Source organism: Ambystoma mexicanum, chromosome 6q (assembly GCF_040938575.1).
Source record: "Ambystoma mexicanum isolate Mex_15411 chromosome 6q, UKY_AmexF1_1, whole genome shotgun sequence".
Classification (NCBI taxonomy): domain Eukaryota; kingdom Metazoa; phylum Chordata; class Amphibia; order Caudata; family Ambystomatidae; genus Ambystoma; species Ambystoma mexicanum.
In genome coordinates, this window is record NC_090937.1 from 1,449,544,619 (window position 1) to 1,449,568,182 (window position 23,564).

Here is a 23,564-nt window from a genome sequence, read left to right on the forward strand (position 1 = left end):
GTCACCCGATCCCTCAGAAGCTTTACTTGGTTCCGTATTGAGACCAGTTGGAAGACACAAAGGTTCATCACTCGAGTCACTAGACCCTTTAGGAGCTTCACATGGTTCTGTGTTTAAGCCAGTTACAGGGCATACAAATGCAACATTCGCACCCAAAGCACATTTGATTTTATTAAATTGTGGAAGACTTGTGAACGTTGTTTCCATAACAGATGTTTGAGTGGCAACAGCATGAAAGGCTGATGAGGCCTCATCAGGCGACGACTTACTGCCTATAGGGAGAGAATTTGATTGGGTGCCAAGACAGATTTGACCGTTGTGTGGCTTATTCATAACAAAATCAAGTTGACATGTTAATATCTTTTCTAATTGTGTAGATTGAATGTTTAGTTTAGCATCCAGCCTGTCGTATAACTTGGCTACTGTTGCTAGAGACAGATGAAGAGCATTAAGGGCAATTTGAATTAACCCTAGATTGTTCTCATTATGCAGTACTGGATGTTTGAGCAGAAATAGGTCTACTTTGGTATTTGCTCGTGGCCATTCTCACTGGACACTACTGTAACGGCATCCACATTATGTTTTGGATCTATGGGTCTACGAGGGGTTGGTAGACAATAGGAAATGTTGGAAATAGAAGAGCAACTGCTTGTAAACGGGAGATTTAGAGAGGTTTTCTGACAACAGTTGTGGTGAAAAACACGAATTCGAGTGATTAAGGTCGATAATAGCGACATCAGAGACCCGCACAACAGATGAAACGTCACTGAGAATTAATTCTGCAGTAGGTGGAACATTCTCTAAAATACTAGCATCAGTAATCGCATTTTGCTCACAAGGACAACCGAGTGAGACAAGGTTTGTGCTGGACATGTCTCCACATACCGTGTCATGGAGTTCATGAGCTGTTTGCAGAAAGTTTTCTTCTTGCATTATCACCTTCCGAGGCGGAATGTTCATTTCTTGCATAACCGCTTTACGAAGAGAGTCACTTCCGATTGTCGTGGGGCAAGCGGGTTCCATTGTTGTCGTGGTCAGAACTGCCACCTCTTTGTAGAATTTACAAATGTCTGGTAAGAGGGATTTCTTGAGACTTAATTTATTCCCTCTCGTAAAACGAGGGGATTTTGGAGTTGAAGTTGCGCTCAAAACACTCCCTTTAAAGTACAAGACAGTCGCTCTCAGAGCGGCTGGTGGAAAAATGGGTTGCAAACCCTTGGGCATACCAGTTTACAAGGTAGGAAACATGAGAAATGCTAAACGCTATTAGGCACCTAGGAAGCCCACGGAAGTCCCGCCTGCCGCACGCCGCAACGCTGAGGCGAAGAGGCAAAGAGGGACTTCACAGGGCTTCTCACGATTTGAGCGCGCTGGGGAGCGCGAGGCGTCGCCTTTGTAGCGATGTCAACAATAGGGGCGTGGTTAAGCCCAAAAATGTGTTCTTGCACTAAATAAAAGCAAACAGAAAAGTATATGTTATTTGTCTTACTCAAAATAATAAGGGGTACAGCAAAATAAAAAGCTGAGTAACACCATTTAAGTTGAGTGTATGTTTGAATAATGTACTTTTGTTTACTACATGGCGAAAAGTAATGCTTGCCTTTGATGTATTGTACACAGTTGAATTAATTTGCATTAAATAATTGCAATTATCTATTACAACAGGCAGCAAACCCCCTCCCCCCCAGTGTCAATACATTTATTGCCCATAGTCCTGTTCCTGTATTGAGCCATCCTCCAATTAGACTAGGTTTGTTGGGAGCCAGATGTTTGTGTTTATTTAAGAGACGCAGTTCCGGGTCCAGGAAACATATTATTCATTTTGGTGCGCACAACAATCAGCAAGCACCGACTTCAGAAAAGCTTTAGGTTTCCGGATCCTGAGCCTCAAGAGAGACCATTAGAAATGAGGGGAAAGCCTAGCCACCAGGGAGTTACCGGCTACTTATTGTATATTGCGTGTTGCACCCTTACAGCAACAAGACTATGTGAAGCGCGAGGCAGCCATCACAAACGGGTGCCCCACCCCAAAAAGAGGACACAGAGTATTAGAAGGTTATAATACAGGTAAGCACAAGGCGTCTGCCTTGTTTATAACGCTGACTGGGAAAGTAATGCCTGGTTCCTGTTTGCTTTTCAGGCCCTTCCAGGCAGAGCAACCAGGACTGATTAGATAGTCTTTGGCTGCACAACTGCATACATTTATTTGAAAACGTACAGTTGGGTGAATTCCCAGTAAGTGTGGGTCATAAGCTTGCATTGATTAAGTCCCTGCCCTTTGTACACACCGCCCGTCGCTTCTACCGATTGGATGGTTTAGTGAGGTCCTCGGATCGTCCCGGCCGGGGTCGGCAATGGTCCTGGCGGAGCGCAGAGAAGACGCTCAAACTTGACTATCTAGAGGAAGTAAAAGAGTACACGATGTGAAAGTAAAAAGGGATGGGAAGGGGAAGAGTCTTTGTGGGCTTTATGCCTTTCCCTCCAATACTAATGAGGATAATTGGGCATATACTTTTAGGACACAAAAGCCATTGGGGCATCATCTGAAAAAAGAGGTGCAAAACACGAGTGAGGCTTTAGAAGACTCAAAACAGGTAATTCCTGTCTAGATAGTGTGAGAAACCAAGAGTTGTCTCACCAGCTAGTCCCCGGGGTTCTCTCTCTCAGGTGGCCAGGGCGGGCCATCGTCTTTGGATCCAGACTATGGAAGTGGACCAGGGCATGAGGATCACCTGGATGCGGGGTCTTTGGAGAGTGGGGGTGAGACAGCCTATGGCGAGATGCGGTATCCAACCCTTTCCTGCACACCTAGCCCATCCTATTTCATAGGACTCCCTGATGTCCCAGCTCCCCCACCCCTTAGACACAAACAGTGGGCCGAGGAAGAGGGCGACTGGGAGTAACAATGCTAACTCTTATGCAACACACTGGTGAGAGGGCAAGCGACGTTAGAGACGGGTGTGTGCTAGAGAAAGATTGAAGAAGCAACATTATATTGCAAAATTGAAGGTTGCATGCGTGTGGATGAAACGCGAAGAAAGGCAGACCTGCAAATGAACTCTGAAGTAACAATAGCTGGAAAGTCAGTGATATTGAGTAATGAGTGGTCTGGCGAAAGGAAGTAGCCCACTCGAAGGTCACCGTGAAAGGTAGAGGGTTGTCTTGATAAAGTGAATGAACTGTAAAAGCAAGGTGATTGAAGTTAACCCTGATAGAAGGGGAACATGAAAAGCTGAACTTTGGTACTTAATACAGTGAACTACCCAGACCAGAAAGCACTGGGGTAAATAACATAGGAGTGCGAGTTGAAACCTGGAAAGTCAAAGTGGTACTGCGGTGGTCTGTCGCAAAAACCATGCACATTCAAAAGTCTTCGACATCAGAAAACAGTCTGAGCCGGACTGAGGGAGACCAGAAGTATAATAATTTAGGGGAAGGGAACCCCTCAAGGATATGAGTTAAGCTTGGGGAAGGGAACCCCTGCAAATAACTTTGCCCTTCTGCGCAATATAAGCCTGTATATTGTATTATTTCCTGTGTAATGTGACTTTTCTTTTGTTGCCTGTACAATATTTAACACTTGTAAGCTTCGCATATCCTTCTGCGCCCTGCTACTCTTGGGTCTGGTGCACTTTATAAATGTAATAAACAAACAAGTGTTCTGAACCTTTTGCTGTAAGAGGTCTGAGCCTGACAGAGGGGATCACTGCAAACCTTTTGTTAAACTGTGTTTGTGGAAATTGGAAAGCAAGATTTTAACATGGAAGGTCAGGCGGGCCTTGATACACGTGTTGGACTGCCTTGTGTTAAGAGCCTGTTCCAGAGTGTGTTGTCTTGTCTACAGGGACTGCCTTACCCTGTGCTTTTCAACATAGGGAGGAGAGCTGACTCAGCCACATTTATTCTTTTGAACACTGACTTTCCTTTATATACATTTATTCCTTTTCACACTTTTTGTACTAGTTATAGGGCAGGCATTAGGTTTTGTTAGTATAGGCCATTTTGATTTGTCGGCCACAACAAGGACTGTTTGTTTATAATTTGATGGTCGAGATTACTCCCATTATAGATATAGGGCAAAGTAGGACTTTCTTCAATCACATTGAAACTTAAACCTTTTACAAATTGTACCTTTTGTGTCGGTGCCATACTTGTGATGCCATGCCTCCCTTACAATAGTCAATAATGGGAACTGCATACTAATAATATGCAGTGTCACCATTTGTTTTGAAAATTGAGATTTGTGGTTTTCGAGATGCTTTTCTTTTTGTGGGGGAGGGCGTTACTAAAAAAGGGTTACATCAAGGCCTGGAAGCAATTCGACAGATTTGTTGTTTTGCTTAAGAAGGAGGATTGATGTTGTGTGATTTTTACAAGCTCCTGAAGAGTGTGGGGCATTGGAGACAGCCCAAGACACGACAAAAGACATGTTGAGCTGGGGGGCTACGATTAGTTCATTGCCTCGAATGTGAAGGTGTTTTGACACGACAAAAGAAATGTTGTCCACAAATGGGGAGCCGATGACAGTAAAGGTGAATATGTCTGGCATTATAGCATGCTAAGATTGTCACTTTGGCAGCGGAGACACACACTTGGAAAACTTTAATATTTTTGTAGATTGTTTTTACATGCATATATTTGTATTTCATTAACCATTTGGAATAAAATATTTTAACATAGTCTTTTGAATCAATTCTTTTCTCCAGAAAAGAGCCAATCCATATACTCCAGCCTTTTTAGTGTATAAAGAGAGTCCTTTTGAGTGTGGTGAAAGGTAGAGAACTCTGAGTATTGGGTACTCAAAAGACCCCGGGATTCCCTTCTAGATATTTATACTGTGTATTATACCAAAACATTGCGTATGATGCATTATGCAAATAGAAGGTCTAATCATGCATATAACGTAATCCAGAATACAATATCACTATGAAAAAGACAACTTTTTTTGTATTTGCCCATGCTTTTGTCATGCTACAGACCAAAGACCTCTAGTGATCTCCAGGCTCTTCAGTCTTATGATTCCCTTTTTCATTTTGCTGAAAAATTATGCATTCTTCTTGCCAACTTTTCATGTCAAAAACGTGTTAAACTTACAATTATCACATTTTGTGGAAGTTAAGTTTTCAAAATCAATACAAGAATTGACAGGCTAGATGTATTTTCTTCTGGCTAAAGGAGAGTATCTAAATGGAAAATAAAATCCTATGATTTGTTTACTTTTCTGAAATTCATGACTCGGTCACACATGAAGTACAATTAATGACCAAACCACAGGATTGTCAAATGCTATATTGTGCTACACTCCTAATATCCCCAACAAAAGAACAAAGAGCAGCATGCAACTTGAAAGGAGACAGGCAGATCAAGTCATCTTTAATGCAAGGACATTTTATTGAGAAAAACAAAAAAACAATAGTTTCATTGCCCAATATATACACCCATAAAAAGGGAAGAGACCCGTTTTCCTGAGAATTTACTCAAATTCTAACACAGATTTAATAATGTGTTTGAAAAAGACAGATTTTTTGACAAGAACTTTTCAATTCTGCAATTTCTATGTGCTAATGCAGAAATATAGAGGCAAACTTTAGAAGCAAAATGTTAAAAGCACTCCTAGGTATCGACTATATCGAAGGAAGGAAAAACTAAAACCAAGGAGCAAGAGCACTACAACATTACCCTAATGCTGCCCAGATGGATTATTCAATTACAACTCCAATCGCTTACAAAGTGATATTGGATAGCATTCATTATGTTATGCTTAGTTCTAAAATAAATGTGTTTTCAGTATAAAATAGCAATAAATTACAGTATATTAAAAGACAGTACAAAAATGCATAATTACATAAACACACATGACAGTTGTTTTTAAATGTCATTTTTGTTTTTTACTATTTCATGGTGTTATCCTAAACACACTGGCCTCTTTAGGTTATTCAAAACCTTCTCCACAGAGTAAGTCATAGAAATATGTATTCGGAATAATGCTGGAGAGCCTTCTTAAATGCATCTTCTCGAGATTAGTCATGCTTATTGTATTTAATTTAAAGCATAATTGAACTGGTTCGAAAATTTCTCATGGCGCCTTGCATCCACCTTATTCATTGCGCTGATTATTCTCTGCATGGAGCCTCTACAATAGGAAGGGAGAATTAACAACATTAACGTTCAGTTAATCATATTTAGCTGTTGCCATGCAAATATAGACATTTCCATAAAGATGGGCATAAATGGCATTTTGTCATTTCAAATAGATGTATATGCTACTACATTAATACCAGTAGTAGTAAAAACCTTTCTAATCCAGCTATTCATTCTTTTTTCAAAATGCTGTAATCAAAGTAAATCCTTTAGATAAGTAGTTTGAGAAGTATTTAGAGTGACTGTGCTAATGGAACAAACATACAAACAGGAGTACACAAGAGAAATTAGGCTAAACAGAAAAGGTTTACTCTCGATTAGCCCTTACAGTTTCATTCTGCATACTGATCAATGGAATAGTACTGCTAGATTTTAAGACAATATGAACATCTTGAGTCACAGTAGCATTTAGAATGATGTTAATCTTTTATCCAATATTTGTACTTTGTTTTTTTCCCAAAGCTACTTTTGTACTGAAATTAATGTAGATTACCACTAGAACAGCTCAAGCAATTTAAGATGAATCTGTAACAAAGCATCCTACATGGACTGGCTGAGAACTGTGTTCAAAAGAGACATATTACAATATCTTCAATAAAGCAGGATACCCTGAATAACCATGGCAAACAAATCATTAGGGGAAACAAACGCCAGCCCAAGAAACCAACATCCGCAAATTACAGCTACTAAAAACAGACGACTGTAGAAGATAAACCTAAAAACCCATCAGGCCAGTCCGTGTCCCTCCAAACCAGTAACCAAATACACCCACACTTAAGAAACCCTCAGCACAGACTTCAAAATTCTTTACATACAAAGTAGCACTCTTCACCCACTAAATAAAGCTACACGCTCACTGGCTCTTCATTGCTCAGATGTCAATGTTACTTTAAAATCATAAAATATCTGTATTAAGAATGACCAGAAAATGCCAATTGCTGCACACCCAAATAAGTCAACTAAGCCACAACAGTCAATCATTTATCCAATAAATATATTTAAAAAAGGTTAACTCGATAAATGACTGGCCTGCCACTGTCCTTTTAGACATAATCCAAAAAAACCTAGGGTAACAACACTAAATTCTTCTTCAAAACTCTCTGGGTAGTTACAGAGTTTAAGATGACCTCACCTTATTGCACAGACTGACATATGACGTGTATGAGCCCACTTCTTTTCAATGCAGTCAGACTGATTTGTACCTTGATACTGGACAATGTGATTCTAGGTTTTTGTGTTCCCGAATTGGTTTTAAGTTCGGGCTATTAGGTGTTGCTTGTGACACCTATAAAGCCCATATAAAGCCCAAACTATTGCATTTGAGTACTGATTAAGTACAGGTAGGGAGGAATAACCAAAAAAGTGAGGGGTGGAAGGTTTTGAATTAATCTGAACCACTAGCACTGCTCTGGGCAACCTTCCACACCACGGTTTTTTTTAGCTTGTCTACACCTTTACAAAAGGCATCCAGTCATATGCAAATCAGTCAGGTACTGCCACCAATGGGAGCAGCCCAGCCCAAATTGCTAGGCCAGGACCCTTCTGCACGGAAACACAGCACAGGGGGCCCAGAGCAGTGCCAGTGATTCAGATTAATTCAAAACCTTCAACCCATCACTTTTTTGGTTATAGTTTGTCTCCCTATGTGAGAAAGGGTATGCCCAGACGTGGGTCCCTTGCTCGCTGTGCAACAAGTTGGAAAGAGGTTGTAATAGGTCAGGTTAATTCGGCAAAGGTTATACATTTCCTTAATAAATCTTAATTTCAAATATCATTGCGTCAGTCTGGTGTGAATCCTGCATGGCATCACAACGAAGCCGTGAGCAACTGATCTCTTTTCACATCACTGTACCCAAATATGTAAAACAAGATGTAGTATCTCACATTGTAAAGCTGAAGATTCAAAAGACAGGACACAAGCTTTCTCCAAGACACAAATAGAATTTTCAAGGTCTGTGTTTAAAATGTATTTTCTGCACACCTGCCTACAGGAACATTGACAGATCTCATCTGTACTTTGAACCAGAACTCCACAAATCGGAATTCCAGAAGGCTTCTGGGCTTTTTAATGCTCAAAAGAATCTAGTAGCAACCATTCTAAGTAAATCCACTGAATCTTTTGAACTATGTGCAGATATCATTCAACTAGAATTCAAGACTAATACTAGCAAAGAACAACCATATCCCTGAAAGATGATCTGCAATTCAAAAATGCTAACAAACAGGGTTTTATTGCTTAGCTGTAATACTTGTGCATAAGAAACAACTATTCTACAATGTATATTACACCATAACAGGGGGACATGGGCAGTTTGGAGAAAGAATGGGTTGGAAAGGCTTATGGTTCTTTTTACAACTCCAAATCCAGAGGAGTTGCAATTCTAAGACGCACAACGTTCTGAAAGAAATCTCAGATTGTGAGGGGCAGATCATTTCATTGCTGGTAAACATTAAAGGGAGAAGAACAAGTTACTTCTTACCTTGTAATGTTCTTTCGATAGGATGTTCCTCCGATGTATTCCTTATCTTGATAGATTACTTCCAACTTGCTGGCCTCGGAAAACATTTTCAATAGAGGGCGCTGTGCATCGACGTCCCTAGAGTTGGTGTCTCTCGACAGCCTCCGTATCGGCGCAGACGTCATTGTGTGTATAAATAGACTCGCGCAGCATCTGTTGCTCAGTTCCGTTTTGAAGCTTAAGAGTAGCTGTGCATTAATTGGTTATTGACCTTGAAGGAGCATAAGCTGCAACTACAAGGGAAGTTTTACTGATGGGATGGATGGGAGGGGCAATAAGGAATACGTCAGAGGAACATCCCATCGTAAGAACGTTACAAGGTAAGAAGTAACTTGTTCTTCGAAGGGATTGTGTCCTCCGACGTATTCCTTATCTTGATAGACTCCGATAGCAGTGGTGTGTAAACGGAGGTGGGAGTAAAATTGAAATATTTCCCTTTAAGAATCAACAGAGTGTAACACAGCTTTGCCAAATCTTGTTTCCTGGCTAGAGGAGGAATCCAGATTGTAGAATTTTGTAAAGGTATGTGCGGACGACCATGTGGCAGCTGCACGTTTGTCTCGAATCGGTACCCCTCTTTGGAGGGCCGGAGAGGCTGCGATACCACTGGTTGAATGAGCCCTAAAGTGTTGAGGGGTGTCATGATCTCTGCTTCCAAAAGATCAGGACTTGCCCGACTCCCTTGGAAGCAGACCCATAACCCCGGTTCCGAGTGCCAGCCAGTCCCAATTGGGACCTTTTGGACCCTGTCCTGGCGCCAGTGGCACCAGGCTCATAAAGATGCCCAGTCCCAGCGTTGGAAGCGCCGGGCTCATAATGCTTGGGTGGACTTACCTCCAGCAGACCATGCTGCTTACTTACCTGCCAGTTGAACCCCTGATCCTCTTCTGTTTGGGACTACTTTTCCTGTTGGGTGGGGCAGGAGCCACTCCCTAGGTTCAGAACACTGGAACTCTTCTGGAAAGCAGGAACTCTTTTCTTACCTAGGCGTGGCTGTGGAAGGAGACACCTAAGCACTACAGGAGGCTATTTAAACCACACCCGATGGATGAATCTTGCTTTGCGTTATTCTGCATTCTCTGCAGCAGAACGCTCATCGTGTCTTCTGCTTCTGATCCTGGGCCTAAGGGAACAAAGGCTTACCATCCTGGAATCCAGTCTTCAGCAGCACCTGTAAAGACAAAGAAAGAACAGGTTAGCACTACGGTCTTCAGTGGCAGCGCATCTCTTACCTGGTCCATCGGCTGTCACCAACGCCTCGCGCTGCATTCCGGCATCTGAAAGACAAAGGCTTACCTACTCTTCGCATGCTCCGGAGGTCTTCACACTGCATTCCTGCATCTAAAAGACAAAAGCTTACCAGCTCTTCGCACGCTCCGGAGGCCTTCGGCGCTGCATCCCGCATCTGAAAGACAAAAGAAGGTGCGTTTAAAGACATTGGGCAACTTTATTACTCACGTGCCATTACTCCTTCCCACGCCGAATCCAGTGGGTATTCCAGCACCCTTCAGCTTCTCTAAATCTCCGAACTTGTACCTGCAAGATAAAAGGGACAGTTGGTGCGCATCGTGAAGCAGGCTACAAGCGCTTACTTACGTGCTTCCAGGCGCTTCTATTCCTCACGCGGGTTTTATCCTCAACTCTCATCAGCCCGCCATCCGCCATCGCCGGAACCCTGCAAAACAAGAGATAGCATTACAAAAGACTTTTAAGACATTTGAAGTGCCCAAAACTTACCGTTCGTGGGTCAAGAGGCCTGCACCCATATCCAGTGAAGAAACTGGTTACGGCACCCTGCCCCGAGGCAGATGGAGAGCTCTGCGTTCACTTACCTAAGGTGAGGGCGTTAACCTTTGGGGTTCTACAGGAGAAGAGAAAGGGAAGAGGAGAGAGGCACCCAATAACCCCAGTTCATTAATCCCATATTTTCTATCTGCAGACATCTTACTCTTCGAGTCAGACATACAGTGCACAGAGGTCCAGCCCAAAGAGCCAACCGTGTGTTACACATCACCTTTGAAGATACCGCATTCACCCAGTCAAGACCGGCGCCTCTGCGGGAATCAGGTGAGCGTTACAGAACGCAAAGCCTACCGCAAAACTCCCACCCAGGCGCTATGGAAGCCTCGGATACCGACCAGCTAGCCCAGTTACTTGGGGAACTAAGAGCAGAAGTGCATGCAGCCTGTCAGGAAACAAATGCTCTAAGAAGGGAACTGATTATTTCCAAGGAGCGAACAGACGATCTTGCTAGACAATTGCTACAGTCACAAGCCGGACAAACTCCGTTACCCGCATCAGGGGCAAATCTTCCTTCAACATCCTCTACGAACCCAGTGCAGATCAACCTACCTGGGAATGTACCTCTGGCTCCGCCCGAACGATTTTCTGGTGACCCAAAGAGGTTTGCAGTATTTATTAATCAGTGCCGGTTGCACTTCTTATGCCGGCCAGCAGCCTTTCCAACTGATCAAGTTAAGGTAGCTTTCGTGCTTTCGTACCTTAGTGGCAATGCGGCAGACTGGTCGATCCCTCTAGTTAATCAAGATGATCCGGTTCTCCATGATTTTCAAGCTTTTCAGCTCAGTATGGAAAAACTGTTTGCAAGACATTCACAGGGGCAGGCCTTGGACAATGAGCTCCTTTCATTGCGACAGGGTAATCAAGACCTTTTGGCTTATATTGCGTCTTTCAACAGACTGATAGTGGAAACTCGATGGCCTGAGGACAAAAGGATTACGCTGTTATATAGAGGTCTACGTGGAGAGCTCAAAGATGTGTTAGCCCAAGTAGTGAATCCCCCGCAAGACTGTTCGGACTATATTGACTTAGTCGTTCAAATTGACCACAGACTGCAGAACAGGAAGGCCGATCGTTCCAAGTTTGATGCTCGAGTATTTTCCAAACCACCAACTCCTACCAAAGGAGTAGACTCCGGGGAACCCATACAAATAGGGGGCCTGAAAGGACCACTAACACAAAAGGAGCGGGAAAGGAGAAAACAGCTGCAATTATGCCTCTATTGCGGAAACTCGGGGCACTTTCTTCGAGATTGTCCAGTGAAACCAGCCAAGAAGGCAATAGGAGCTGCAGTTACCAGGGTCACAAACTCTGAGCAGGGAAACGACCTTGCCCGACAAGAATAGAGGTCCTCTTGCTGAGCGTTAAAACGAGTTCCGTGACCTTGCATTTCGTGATACCTATGGTCCTCATTAGCCCTGAACATCCGGATCGATTACATGCGATTGAAGCTTACGTCGACAGCGGTGCCATCGGCAATTATGTGGATCATGAAATGGTTTTGACAATGAATCTGACTCTTTGTCCAAAGGCTGTAAAGGACGTCATTACTACGGTTGATGGTACGGAGATAGCCTCCGGACCAGTAACGCATACCACCCAGGAAGTGACGCTAGTAAGTCAAGATGGACACCATGAGAAGATCGTGTTAGATGTGATCAAGGCCCCTCAGTTCCAGATTATTCTAGGAATTCCTTGGTTAGAGAAGCACAATCCTCAGATCGATTGGCGAGCAAGAACGGTTCAGTTTCCAGAATGTGTCTCTACTTGTCACCCTCGACCTGGTGTTGCACTGGCAGCAATTTCCTCGGAGGCTCCCCAGTTACCTCCTGAATACCTAGAATTCCAAGATGTTTTCCGGAAGGATCAGGCTAACTCCCTACCTCCTCATAGGTCTTATGACTGCCAGATAGACCTGATACCTGGATCTACTCCTCCTTGTAGAATTTATGCCCTCACCGAGCCTGAGAATCTTCACCTCCGACAATACCTGGATCAATACCTAGCGAATGGGTTTATTCGTCCTTCCAAGTCCCCTGCTTCCTCAGCTTTGTTCTTCGTTCCAAAAAAAGAAGGGGACCTTAGAACTTGTATAGATTATCGCGCCCTGAACCAGATCACCGTTAAGAATAGATATCCGTTACCTTTGATCCCTGAACTCTTGGACCAAGTCAGAAAAGCATGCATATATACAAAGCTGGATCTTAGAGAAGCCTACCACTTGGTACGAGTAAAAGAGGGCGATGAATGGAAGACGGCCTTCCGCACCAAGTATGGGCTATTTGAATATCAGGTCATGCCCTTCGGACTTTGCAATGCCCCGGCCGCCTTTCAATATTTTATGAACGATGTCCTCAGAGAGCTCATAGATGTGTGTGTTGTTGTTTACATTGACGACATCCTTGTTTATTCTTCATCGGAAATTGAACATCGGAAACACGTGAAAATGGTCCTCGAGCGATTGCGTCAACACAAACTTTTCGCTAAGTTGGAAAAATGTGTTTTCAACGTGACTGAAGTTGAATTCTTGGGATTCATATTATCACCTAGCGGAGTGCGTATGGATTCAAAGAAGGTCGATGCAATTCTCAAATGGCCATCGCCATCCTCCGTAAAAGGTGTTCAAAGCATGTTAGGCTTTGCTAACTTTTACCGCAGGTTTATCCCCGAATTCTCTCGAATAGTCCAGCCCATCACCGCCTTGTTAAAGAAAAACAAACGTTTTGAATGGTCTACCGAGGCGGAACAAGCTTTCCAGAATTTGAAGACTAGATTTATCTCTGCACCGATCTTAAAACATCCTCGCCCAGAACTCCCCTACATCGTTGATACTGATGCTTCGAGCCTTGCCATGGGGGCAGTTCTATCACAAAAGGACCCAGTAACCAATCAGTTGCATCCCGTGGCATTTTGGTCCCGCAAATCCTTGCCTCCTGAAATCAATTGCACTATTACTGATAAGGAACTTCTAGCTATCAAGTCCGCCTTTAAGGCTGGAGGCATTATCTTCTGGGGGCCCGACACACCGTTACTGTGATTACAAATCACCGGAACCTGCAATATTTGAAAACCGCAAAAGCTCAATCCTCTAGGCAACTCCGTTGGGCACTATTCTTTGCCGAGTTTGACTTCATAATTACCTATCGACCTGGTACAAAAAACGGTGAAGCTGATGCCCTTTCTCGGATGGGAGTGGAAGAACATTTGATCAATCCTAAACCTGTACCTATCATTCCCGAACAAAGAATTCTAGGTGTAATCGCCACACAATCCATAGAGGAAGTTAAGGATAAAGCCAGGCTACTGGTAACTCCAGCAGACATACAGAATTGGCATCTGCAGGGAAAGGACTTTACGGTGAAGGACAACCTATTATATTTCCAAGAACGGTTATACCTGCCCAGCACAGATTTACAGAAAAAGGTAATCTCTTGTTATCACGATTCTTTAATGGAAGGACATCCCGGTATGACCAAGACCTCGGAAAAGATCAAGCGCTACTTCTGGTGGCCGTCTTGGAAAAAAGATATCAGAGACTTTAGAATGTCCTGTGGAGTATGCGCCCAAAACAAGAGTCAAAAGGAAAAACCAGCCGGCCTCTTACGCCCTATTGACATCCCGCCTCGCCCTTGGCATACGCTTTCTATGGACTTCATCACCGATCTACCTCCATGCTCCAGATACAATACGATCCTAGTAATCGTGGACCTATTCTCCAAGATGGCGCATTTCATTCCACTCAAAGGCTTACCAACAGCAGCAACTCTGGCCCGAGAATTTCTCGAAAACATCATCCGACTGCACGGTTTTCCTTCAGTTCTAATTTCGGATCGAGGTAGTCAATTTATTTCTCATTTTTGCCGAAGTTGCTGTCGGTCGGCTCAAATTGATGTGAGACTTTCGACCAGCCACCACCCTCAAACCGACGGACAAACCGAGAGGACCAATCAAACTCTGGAACAGTATTTGCGCTGCATGCTACAACAAACTGAAAAAACTTGGAAAGATATCCTTTGGATAGCCGAATATGCCTACAATAACTCTGTCCACTCGGGAACTGGGAAGACCCCGTTTTTTCTTTTATACGGTATTCACCCTCGAACCTCGGAGTTGGATCCACACCAAGATCTTGGAACACCAGCAGTAGACCACCTGCATTCTACAATCACCCAAGCCTTTAAGGAAGCCGTTTCTCACCTTCAAAGGGCTAAAGAACAATACAAGAAAGGAGCAGACCAACATCGGAAGGAAGCCCCCCAATATCAAGTAGGAGATCAAGTCTGGTTATCCACCAAATATCTACCTCTAAAAGGACCACGCACATTCAACCCAAGATACCTTGGTCCCTATTCCATCACTACCATAGTAAATCCTGTAGCGGTCAAGTTGGACTTGCCCCCTCACATGAAGATACATCCGGTCTTCCACGTCTCTCTATTAAAACCCGTGCAACCTCAAACCCGACTAACTACATCTCCAAAACCTATTCTAGTTGATGGAGAACCCGAGTTTGAAGTCAAAAGCATCCTGGATTCCAAGATCTCCAAATCTAAACTATTTTACCTGATTGACTGGAAAGGCTACGGTCCCCAAGAAAGATCCTGGGAACCTGCAGAATATGTCCACGCGCCTCGTCTAATCAAAAGATTTCATCGAACATTTCCTAACAAGCCCAAACCCCCGGAGAAGCCCGGTTTGGGAGGGGCCTTGAGGGGGGGTGCTGTCATGATCTCTGCTTCCAAAAGATCAGGACTTGCCCGACTCCCTTGGAAGCAGACCCATAACCCCGGTTCCGAGTGCCAGCCAGTCCCAATTGGGACCCTGTCCTGGCGCCAGTGGCACCAGGCTCATAAAGATGCCCAGTCCCAGCGCTGGAAGCGCCGGGCTCATAATGCTTGGGTGGACTTACCTGCAGCAGACCATGCTGCTTACTTACCTGCCAGTTGAACCCATGATCCTCTTCTGTTTGGGACTACTTTTCCTGTTGGGTGGGCAGGAGCCACTCCCTAGGTTCAGAACACTGGAACTCTTCTGGAAAGCAGGAACTCTTTTCTTACCTAGGCGTGGCTGTGGAAGGAGACACTACAGGAGGCTATTTAAACCACACCCGATGGATGAATCTTGCTTTGCGTTATTCTGCATTCTCTGCAGCAGAACGCTCATCGTGCCTTCTGCTTCTGATCCTGGGCCTAAGGGAACAAAGGCTTACCATCCTGGAATCCAGTCTTCAGCAGCACCTGTAAAGACAAAGAAAGAACAGGTTAGCACTACGGTCTTCAGTGGCAGCGCATCTCTTACCTGGTCCATCGGCTGTCACCAACGCCTCGCGCTGCATTCCGGCATCTGAAAGACAGAAGCTTACCTACTCTTCGCATGCTCCGGAGGTCTTCACACTGCATCCCGCATCTGAAAGACAAAAGAAGGTGCGTTTAAAGACATTGGGCAACTTTATTACTCACGTGCCATTACTCCTTCCCACGCCGAATCCAGTGGGTATTCCAGCACCCTTCAGCTTCTCTAAAGCTCCGAACTTGTACCTGCAAGATAAAAGGGACAGTTAGTGCGCATCGTGAAGCAGGCTACAAGCGCTTACTTACGTGCTTCCAGGCGCTTCTATTCCTCACGCGGGTTCGATCCTCAACTCTCATCAGCCCGCCATCCGCCATCGCCGGAACCCTGCAAAACAAGAGATATCATTACAAAAGACTTTTAAGACATTTGAAGTGCCCAGAACTTACCGTTCGTGCAGTTAACGACGGACAGCAGTCCTCTGAGGTCAAGAGGCCTGCACCCATATCCAGTGAAGAAACTGGTTACGGCACCTTGCCCCGAGGCAGATGGAGAGCTCGGCGTTCACTTACCTAAGGTGAGGGCGTTAACCTTTGGGGTTCTACAGGAGAAGGGAAAGGGAAGAGGAGAGAGGCACCCAATAACCCCAGTTCATTAATCCCATATTTTCTATCTGCAGACATCTTACTCATTCGAGTCAGACATACAGTGCACAGAGGTCCAGCCCAAAGAGCCAACCGTGTGTTACACATCACCTTTGAAGATACGGCATTCACCCAGTCAAGACCGGCGCCTCTGCGGGAATCAGGTGAGCGTTACAAGGGGGCTCTTTCCCTGTTAATTTGTAGCATTCCAGAATGGCTAAAATAATCCATCTGGAAATGGTCGGTTTTGTGATTGGCAATCCTAATTTGTGTCCTGGATAACCTATAAACAGTTGGTCTGCTTGCCTAATCCTAGCAAGTCTGCTGATATAAAAACCCAAGCTCGCCTTGGATGCAACCTATGTAGCCTCTCTTCCTCTTTCCCAGGATGGGGAGGAGGATAGAATGAAGGTAAAGTTATCTTCTGAGTGATGTGGAATTCAGAGACTACCTTTGGGAGGAAATTAGGCTTCACTTGTAGGACAACTTGGTCTTCGTGAAAAATTGTATGAGGAGGTTTGCAAGATAGAGCTTGTAATTCGCTTACTCTTCTGGCAGATGTCAAAGCCACTAGTAAGACTGTTTTAAGGGTGAGAAATCTTAATGAACAAGAATGGAGTGGTTCAAAGGGAGTACCCATCAGGAAATTTAAGACTAGATTGAAGTCCCACAAGGGAACTTGGAACGACATTAGTCAACCCCTTCAGAAATTGGATTACTAGGGGTAATTTGAAATATGATGGCTCCTCCGCAGTGCGTTTGAAGATCGACAACCCTGCGAGGTAGCCCTTGATCGTACCAACTTGAAGACCTGAATTCGCCAAATAGAGCAAAAAAAATAACACCATTGGTGTACCACATGAAAAGGGTTTGATATTCTTTTCTCTACACCAGCTGCAAAACTTGTTCCAACGGCAGCGGTATAAAGTCTTTGTTGCTGGCCTTCTAGCCGAAAGCAACACCTCCATGATGTCATCTTGGAGGTCCCAATCCTTGTATCTCAACCTTTCAGAAACCAAGCGTGAAGGTTGAGGGTTCTGATGTCTGGATGGAGAACCTGACCTCCCTTCTGCGAGAGAAGATCCTCCGTGTGTGGAAGATGAATCGGAGGGCAGATGGACATGTCCAGAAGGTCCGGGTAACACGTTCTCCTGGCCCAGTCTGGGACAATTAGGATCATAGTCTTCCGGAATCTTCTCAACCTTCTGATCATCTGAGGAATGACAGGGACTGGAGGAAACGCGTACAGAAGTGGAAACTCCCAGTCCACTACGAACGGGTCCCTAGAGCTCCTCTCGGGGGAAATTCCCTTGAACAAAACTGATCACACTTCCTGTTGATACTGGTGGCGAACAGATCCACTCGAGGGGTTCCCCAAAGGGTGAAGATCTCTTGAAGGACTTTGTGAGCTATCTCCCACTCGTGGAAGACTGTGCTCTGCCTGCTCAGAGTGCCCACTGTCAAGTTCTTCTCTCCGGCTAAGTGAACTGCGGATAGAGAGATTCCTTCTTGAATTGCCCAAAACCAGAGCTGCATCGCCTCTCTGCACAGTGGCAGTGATCCTACGCCCCTACGCCTCCTCTTTTGTTGAGGTAGTGCATGGCCACTGTGTTGTCCATCATTATTAGGACATTTTTCCCTTGTACAGATGGCAGAAAAACCTTCAGCGCTAGTCTGAAAGCTCTCAGCTCCAACAGGTTGATATGTAGTCTGGACTCCGATGGAGACAATCGACCGCTGATGGTCAAGTCGTTGGCATGGGCTCCCCACCCCGTGAGTGAGGCATCCGTGACTACTGTTATGTCCGGCCATGGTTGCCAAAACAGTTCTCCTTTCAAAATGTTCTCCCGACAGGCCCACCACTGAATGTCTCGAGCCACTTTGCCCGTGACCTGAAGGAGATCTGTCATTCTTCCGGAGAATTGCGACCACTGGGTTCTTAGTGCCCACTGGAGAGATCTCATTCTCAGGCGAGCCTCTGGCACAAGGAAGATGCAGGATGCCATGAGGCCTAGCAACCTCAAAAAGTCCAAGGCTGGGAGACATTAGGCATTTTGAAACTTGATGACCATCTGCAGAATATCTTGAGCCCTCACCTCTGGTGGCGAGGCTTTCCCCGGGGAAGTCTCCAGGACCGCTCCTATAAACTGGAGTCTCTGTGATGGTATCATCAGTGACTTCTTTAAATTGAGCGAGAAGCCCAGTTTCTGAAGGAAGTGGCAGACATAATCTAGTTGGATCAGAGCTTTTTCCGAAGATATTGCTCTGATCAACCAATCGTCTAGGTAGGGATAGACGTGGATCCCTTCCCTCCTCAGACTTGCAGCCACTACCGACATTAGCTTGGTGAAGACCCTCGGGCGGAGGTCAGCCCAAATGGCAGAACTCGAAATTGATAGTGAGAGTTGCCAATTGCGAACCTCAGATATTTCCTGTGTTTGAGATGGACTGGCACATGGTAATAAGCATCCTGAAGGTCTAGAGATACCAGCCAGTCCTGAAGCTGGAGGGCCTGAAGGATCTGAGAGAGAGTCACCATCTAGAACTTGTCCTTCCTGAGGAATTTGTTCAATTCTCGTAAACACAAGATGAGTCTCAGTCCTACGTCCTTCTTTGGTACTAGAAAATAGGGTGGAATACCAACCCTTGTTACTCTCCACTACAGGTACCGGTTCTATGGCACCATTCTCTAGCAGGTCTAGAATCTCCTGCAAAAGAAGCGGATCTGGAAACTTCAAAGAGTTGTTCCCCGGTGGATGACTCTGAGGGGTGCGTAGAAAAGGCAGGCAGTAACCTTGGGCAACTGTCTCCAATGCCCAAGCATCTGACGTAATAGCCTGCCATTCTGTCAGATGTTGAGTTAACCTGCCCCCTACTGGTGTCTTGTGAAGAGAGACCTCAGAGTGGTTTAGAGGCAGCTGACGCAGATGCCGAGGGCAAGGAGGCACCTGCTGCAGCTTTTGTACTTTTAACCCATCCACCGCGGGTGAATCGTTTTTGGCCCCTATGAGCTGGCTGTCCTCTGCCTTTTCCGAATGCGGAATAAAAGGGAAAGGACCTACCTCTCCAAGAGGTTCCTGAGGAGCGATATGGAGTTTGACGGATTGCAGCTCCAAGAGATTTCGCTGCTGCCTTGGATGTTTGTAACTTCTTTAGACTGTCATCAGCCTTCTTACCAAACAAAGAGGTGCCGTCAAAGGGCATATTCAAAAGTCTGGCCTGTACATCTGGAGCAAAACCAGACTTTCGCAACCACGCAAATCTGTTCAGAAATGCTTCCCTTTCCTCTCCTTCCGGGAGACAGTCAGCCGCAGATGAAGCACACTCCCAAAGTGTATGGCTGAATCTTGCGAGTGTGCAAGTAGCATTAATGGATTTAAGCGCCATGCTACATGCCGAGAAGACCTTTTTTGACATAGCGTCAAACCTTTTATCATCCCTGTCTTGTGGAATAGTAGGGTATGCAGATCTACTGTTCGACGAAGTTGCTGCTTGTACAACCAAACTCTCTGGTGTTGGATGTTTTCTCAAATATTCAGGGTCAGAAGCAGATACCCTATATTTGGCAGAAAGTTTTTTGTTAACTGCCGGGATAACCTCAGGAGTTTCCCAGTTGGCAGATATTTTTCTCTGCAATGCAGTATGAAAGGGAACCACAGGATCTTCCTGTGGGCCTTTAAGTAAAATGTCCGTAAGATCATCCTGTTGAAAAGAAGGTGAAGGTGTAGACCAACTCATGAACTCTATTATTCTGGCCATTAAGGGTCTCAGCATGTTCCCCTGGGTCTGGTTTAGCGAATTCTACTTCTGGAGAAGTATCTAAACCACTTTCCTCATGCAAAGAGTCTTGAAGGTCCTTCAATCTATTCTCTTCAGAGATAAATTCCTCTGGTATAGGTGTAGTGGTCCTCTGTAACCCAAAGGGTCTTTCATGGTCAGAATCCTCCCCTTCCTCATATATAGAGGACAAAGCTCTGAAATAATCTGACCTTGGGTATGGTATAAAACCCATTTGTAAAGCAGAAGGGGCCAAACTTGTAGTCACCGGTTGAGAAAACGTCGAAGTTGTCGACGCAGAAGTCAAAGGCTTCGATGAAACCGAAAAAGGCGTTGAAAAAGTATGAAGAGGCCTCAAAGAACTCGAGAGGATCGGGATCCTACTCGGAGTTGTCAAGGTTATCGACAACATCCTCGAGGTAATGGTCGAAGCCCTCGGTACGTCTACTGACAGATGTAGTAACAGCAATACGTCTGTCCTTTATCGGTGTCAACAGCGGCGTCGAAGACGGCATCGGTTCCACCGATTTGTGTGTCGACGGGCCCTTCAATAAAGGCGTCGATGACACAGATTTAGGAGTCAAAGGAACCTTCAACGACGGCGTCGATGACGCGGTTTTACTGCCTTTGCTCGAGGGTTCATGACGCTCTCGGGCAGTTTCTTTCGCCGGGTGCAACGACTCGCTGCGTTTCAATTTTTTGGGTCTTTCACCCAGGGTATCATCTTTAGCCGTCTCTGAGGGGGTCGAGGCCGCTTTCTCGAAGACGCTAAGCATTTTTTTGCAGAATACCTCCCACTTAGCTGGAGAGCTGTGTTTCGTGGAGGCAGGTGACCCTTTCCGGGTAAGTGGAAGAAGACGAAGAAGATGGAGATCTACAACGCCTCTTTTTTGAGTGTTTAGATCTCGAAGACTGATGGGAACCACTTCGAGACCTTGAGCGGGAATGTTTCCTGTGACGGCGAGGAGACGAATGTCTTGACTTTGCCGAGAAAAACTTTCGAAGAAGTAGGAGGTTTTAAGAGTCTTACCTCTTTCTAGCTTCCCTTTACGCTCCTTCAAGGATTTCGCCGTCATGGACATACAGTCCTCACATTCCGAACAGTGATGCTCCGATCCCAGGCACCACAAACAGATCCTGTGAGGATCCGTCAACGACATTTTCTTCCCACAATCTCAATACTTTTTGAAGCTGGACCATGAGGTTGACGGTTCGGAAGAGGAAGCCATCGAATGAAGAAGATATCTTCGAGGAATAATAATAATATACTTGAATAAAGAACTGAGCAACACAATTCCGAGGCCCACGAAGCGCGGAAAAACGGAACTGAGCAACGGACGCTGAGCAAATCTATTTATACACACGATTACGTCGTCGCCGATACGGAGGCTGTCGAGGGACACCAACTCGAGGGACGTCGACGCGCAGCGCCCTCTACTGAAAAAAATGTTCCGAGGCCAGCAAGCTGGAAGTAATCTAACAAGATATGGTATACATCGGAGGACACAATCCCTTTGAAATATGATTCTTTGTAACATAGACGCTGCGTTGGTGATGATGGAACTTTCTTCAGACAAGTGGCACAAATAATTCAAGATTGAGGCTCAACGGACATCATTTTTGGGGGTGATTTTATTGTGGTCTTCGATCCCGTAATGGATAAAAGTAAGTGCAGACTGCAAAGTAAAAATGATAACCCCTAGCTTTACAGAAGTTGCTTAAAGAACATTATCGAAAGGACAATTGGAGGCTGGCGCATCCTTCTACTCGGGAATACATCTTTTATTCGAGGGCTCATGTGATTTACTCTAGATTAGACATGTTGTTAACAGCTGGAAACATGGCTGAAAACTATAAAAGTAGTCCTATACTTGTTTCCATGTACTTCAAATTGGATTTTGCACTCCATAGGTCTTTTACGTGGAAAATGAATACATCGATCTTATATGATGAGAAAATGGTTAAGAAAGTCGTTGCAGAGGTAGATTATTTCATGGAAAAGAATCACACTGGGGAGATACAACCACAGACAGTATGGGAGGACTTTAAGTGTACTTTGAGAGGGATTCTTCTTGGCCTGTCTAGTGGACAATAGAAAAGGCTAGATAAAGACAGAATAGATCGAGATTCACAGATCTGGGCTCTATCACGTGAAGTCATGGATGCTCCAGGACAATATGAAAAAGTGTAGGAGTTACGGAACTTGAAGGCAAAGTTGAATGCACTGATAACAGAAAGAGCTGAACAGAATCTTTATCTGCTAAAAGGTGTGTGTTATGAAAAGGGAGAAGTGTGTGACTGCTGGTTGGCATACAGGTTGAGGAAAATGAAATCCAAAAGAGCTATAACATCGATAAGGGACCAGGAGAGTTTGATTAAATTTCACCTGAAAAAAATCAATGACACCTGTAAGAAATTTTATACGAAATTATATCAAAATGAGCCAGAAACTACTGGTGATGGAGATTAATTTCTCAGGGGATTAGAGACTCCGAAAATGTCGGATATTGATTTTAAATCACTAGAAGAAGATATAATGATAGAAGAAATAAAACGGGCTATCGGTAGGTTAAATACGGGCAAATCACCGGGGCCTGATGGTCTCCCAGTGGAGTTTTATAAATTGTTGCTGCATTCAGCGCTGGTTCTAATGAAAGACATGTTTGATGCATCTATGAAGACAGGCCTTTTACCGCATCTACCAATCATGCTATGATTTTGGTTTTTCTAAAAGAAAGGGAAAGATGAGAATTTACCATGGAGCTACAGACCAATTTGCTTAATAAATACTGATAATGAGATTCTTTTGATGGTATTGTCATTAAGGTTGGAGAATTTACTACCTCATTTGATTCATGATAATCAATCAGGTTTTATTTAAGGTAGCCGGACCTCGAGTAATATTTACAAATTGGTCCAAACAATATTGAGTGCTATGGACACACAGGAAGATACCGCAGTGTTGTAACTTGATGCGGAAAAAGCATTTGACCGCGTTAACTGGAATTATCTATATTCAGTGATGCATGGGATGGGGTTTGGTGAGAAATTTGTATTGTGGATAAAATTATATTCCTGTCCTACAGCGGATATAAAAACTAACAGATTAAGATCTGACACTTTTGAACTGAGGAGGGGTATGAGGCAAGGATGCCCACTGTCCCCTCTATTATTCATCATTGCTATTGAGCCACTGGCCATAGCACTCAGACAGTTGCTGGGGTTTAGAGCACAAACTGTGGCTCTATGCCGATGACCAGCTTTTAATCTTGAGGGATTTGGAAGAATCACTACCTGTACTTATGGAAATTCTGTCACATTTTCATCGATCATCTGGTTATATAATTAACTGGACAAAGTCTGAGGTGATGCCATTAATGGCAACATGCCATAA

At 44.5% G+C, this 23,564-nt stretch overlaps 1 protein-coding gene across 4 annotated transcripts in view; it reads right to left on the reverse strand.

Annotated features, from left to right (window-relative positions):
* Positions 1–5,372: 5,372 nt before the first annotated feature.
* The window catches only part of UVSSA (UV stimulated scaffold protein A), a 765,945-nt gene continuing 747,753 nt past the window's right edge, over positions 5,373–23,564 (reverse strand). For all 4 annotated transcript variants that reach the window (XM_069632154.1, XM_069632155.1, XM_069632156.1 and 1 more), the window contains one exon: positions 5,373–6,133. In XM_069632154.1, coding sequence (XP_069488255.1) covers positions 6,040–6,133 — 94 coding nt within the window. In that variant the 3' untranslated portion in view covers positions 5,373–6,039. The remainder of the gene's footprint in view (positions 6,134–23,564) is intronic.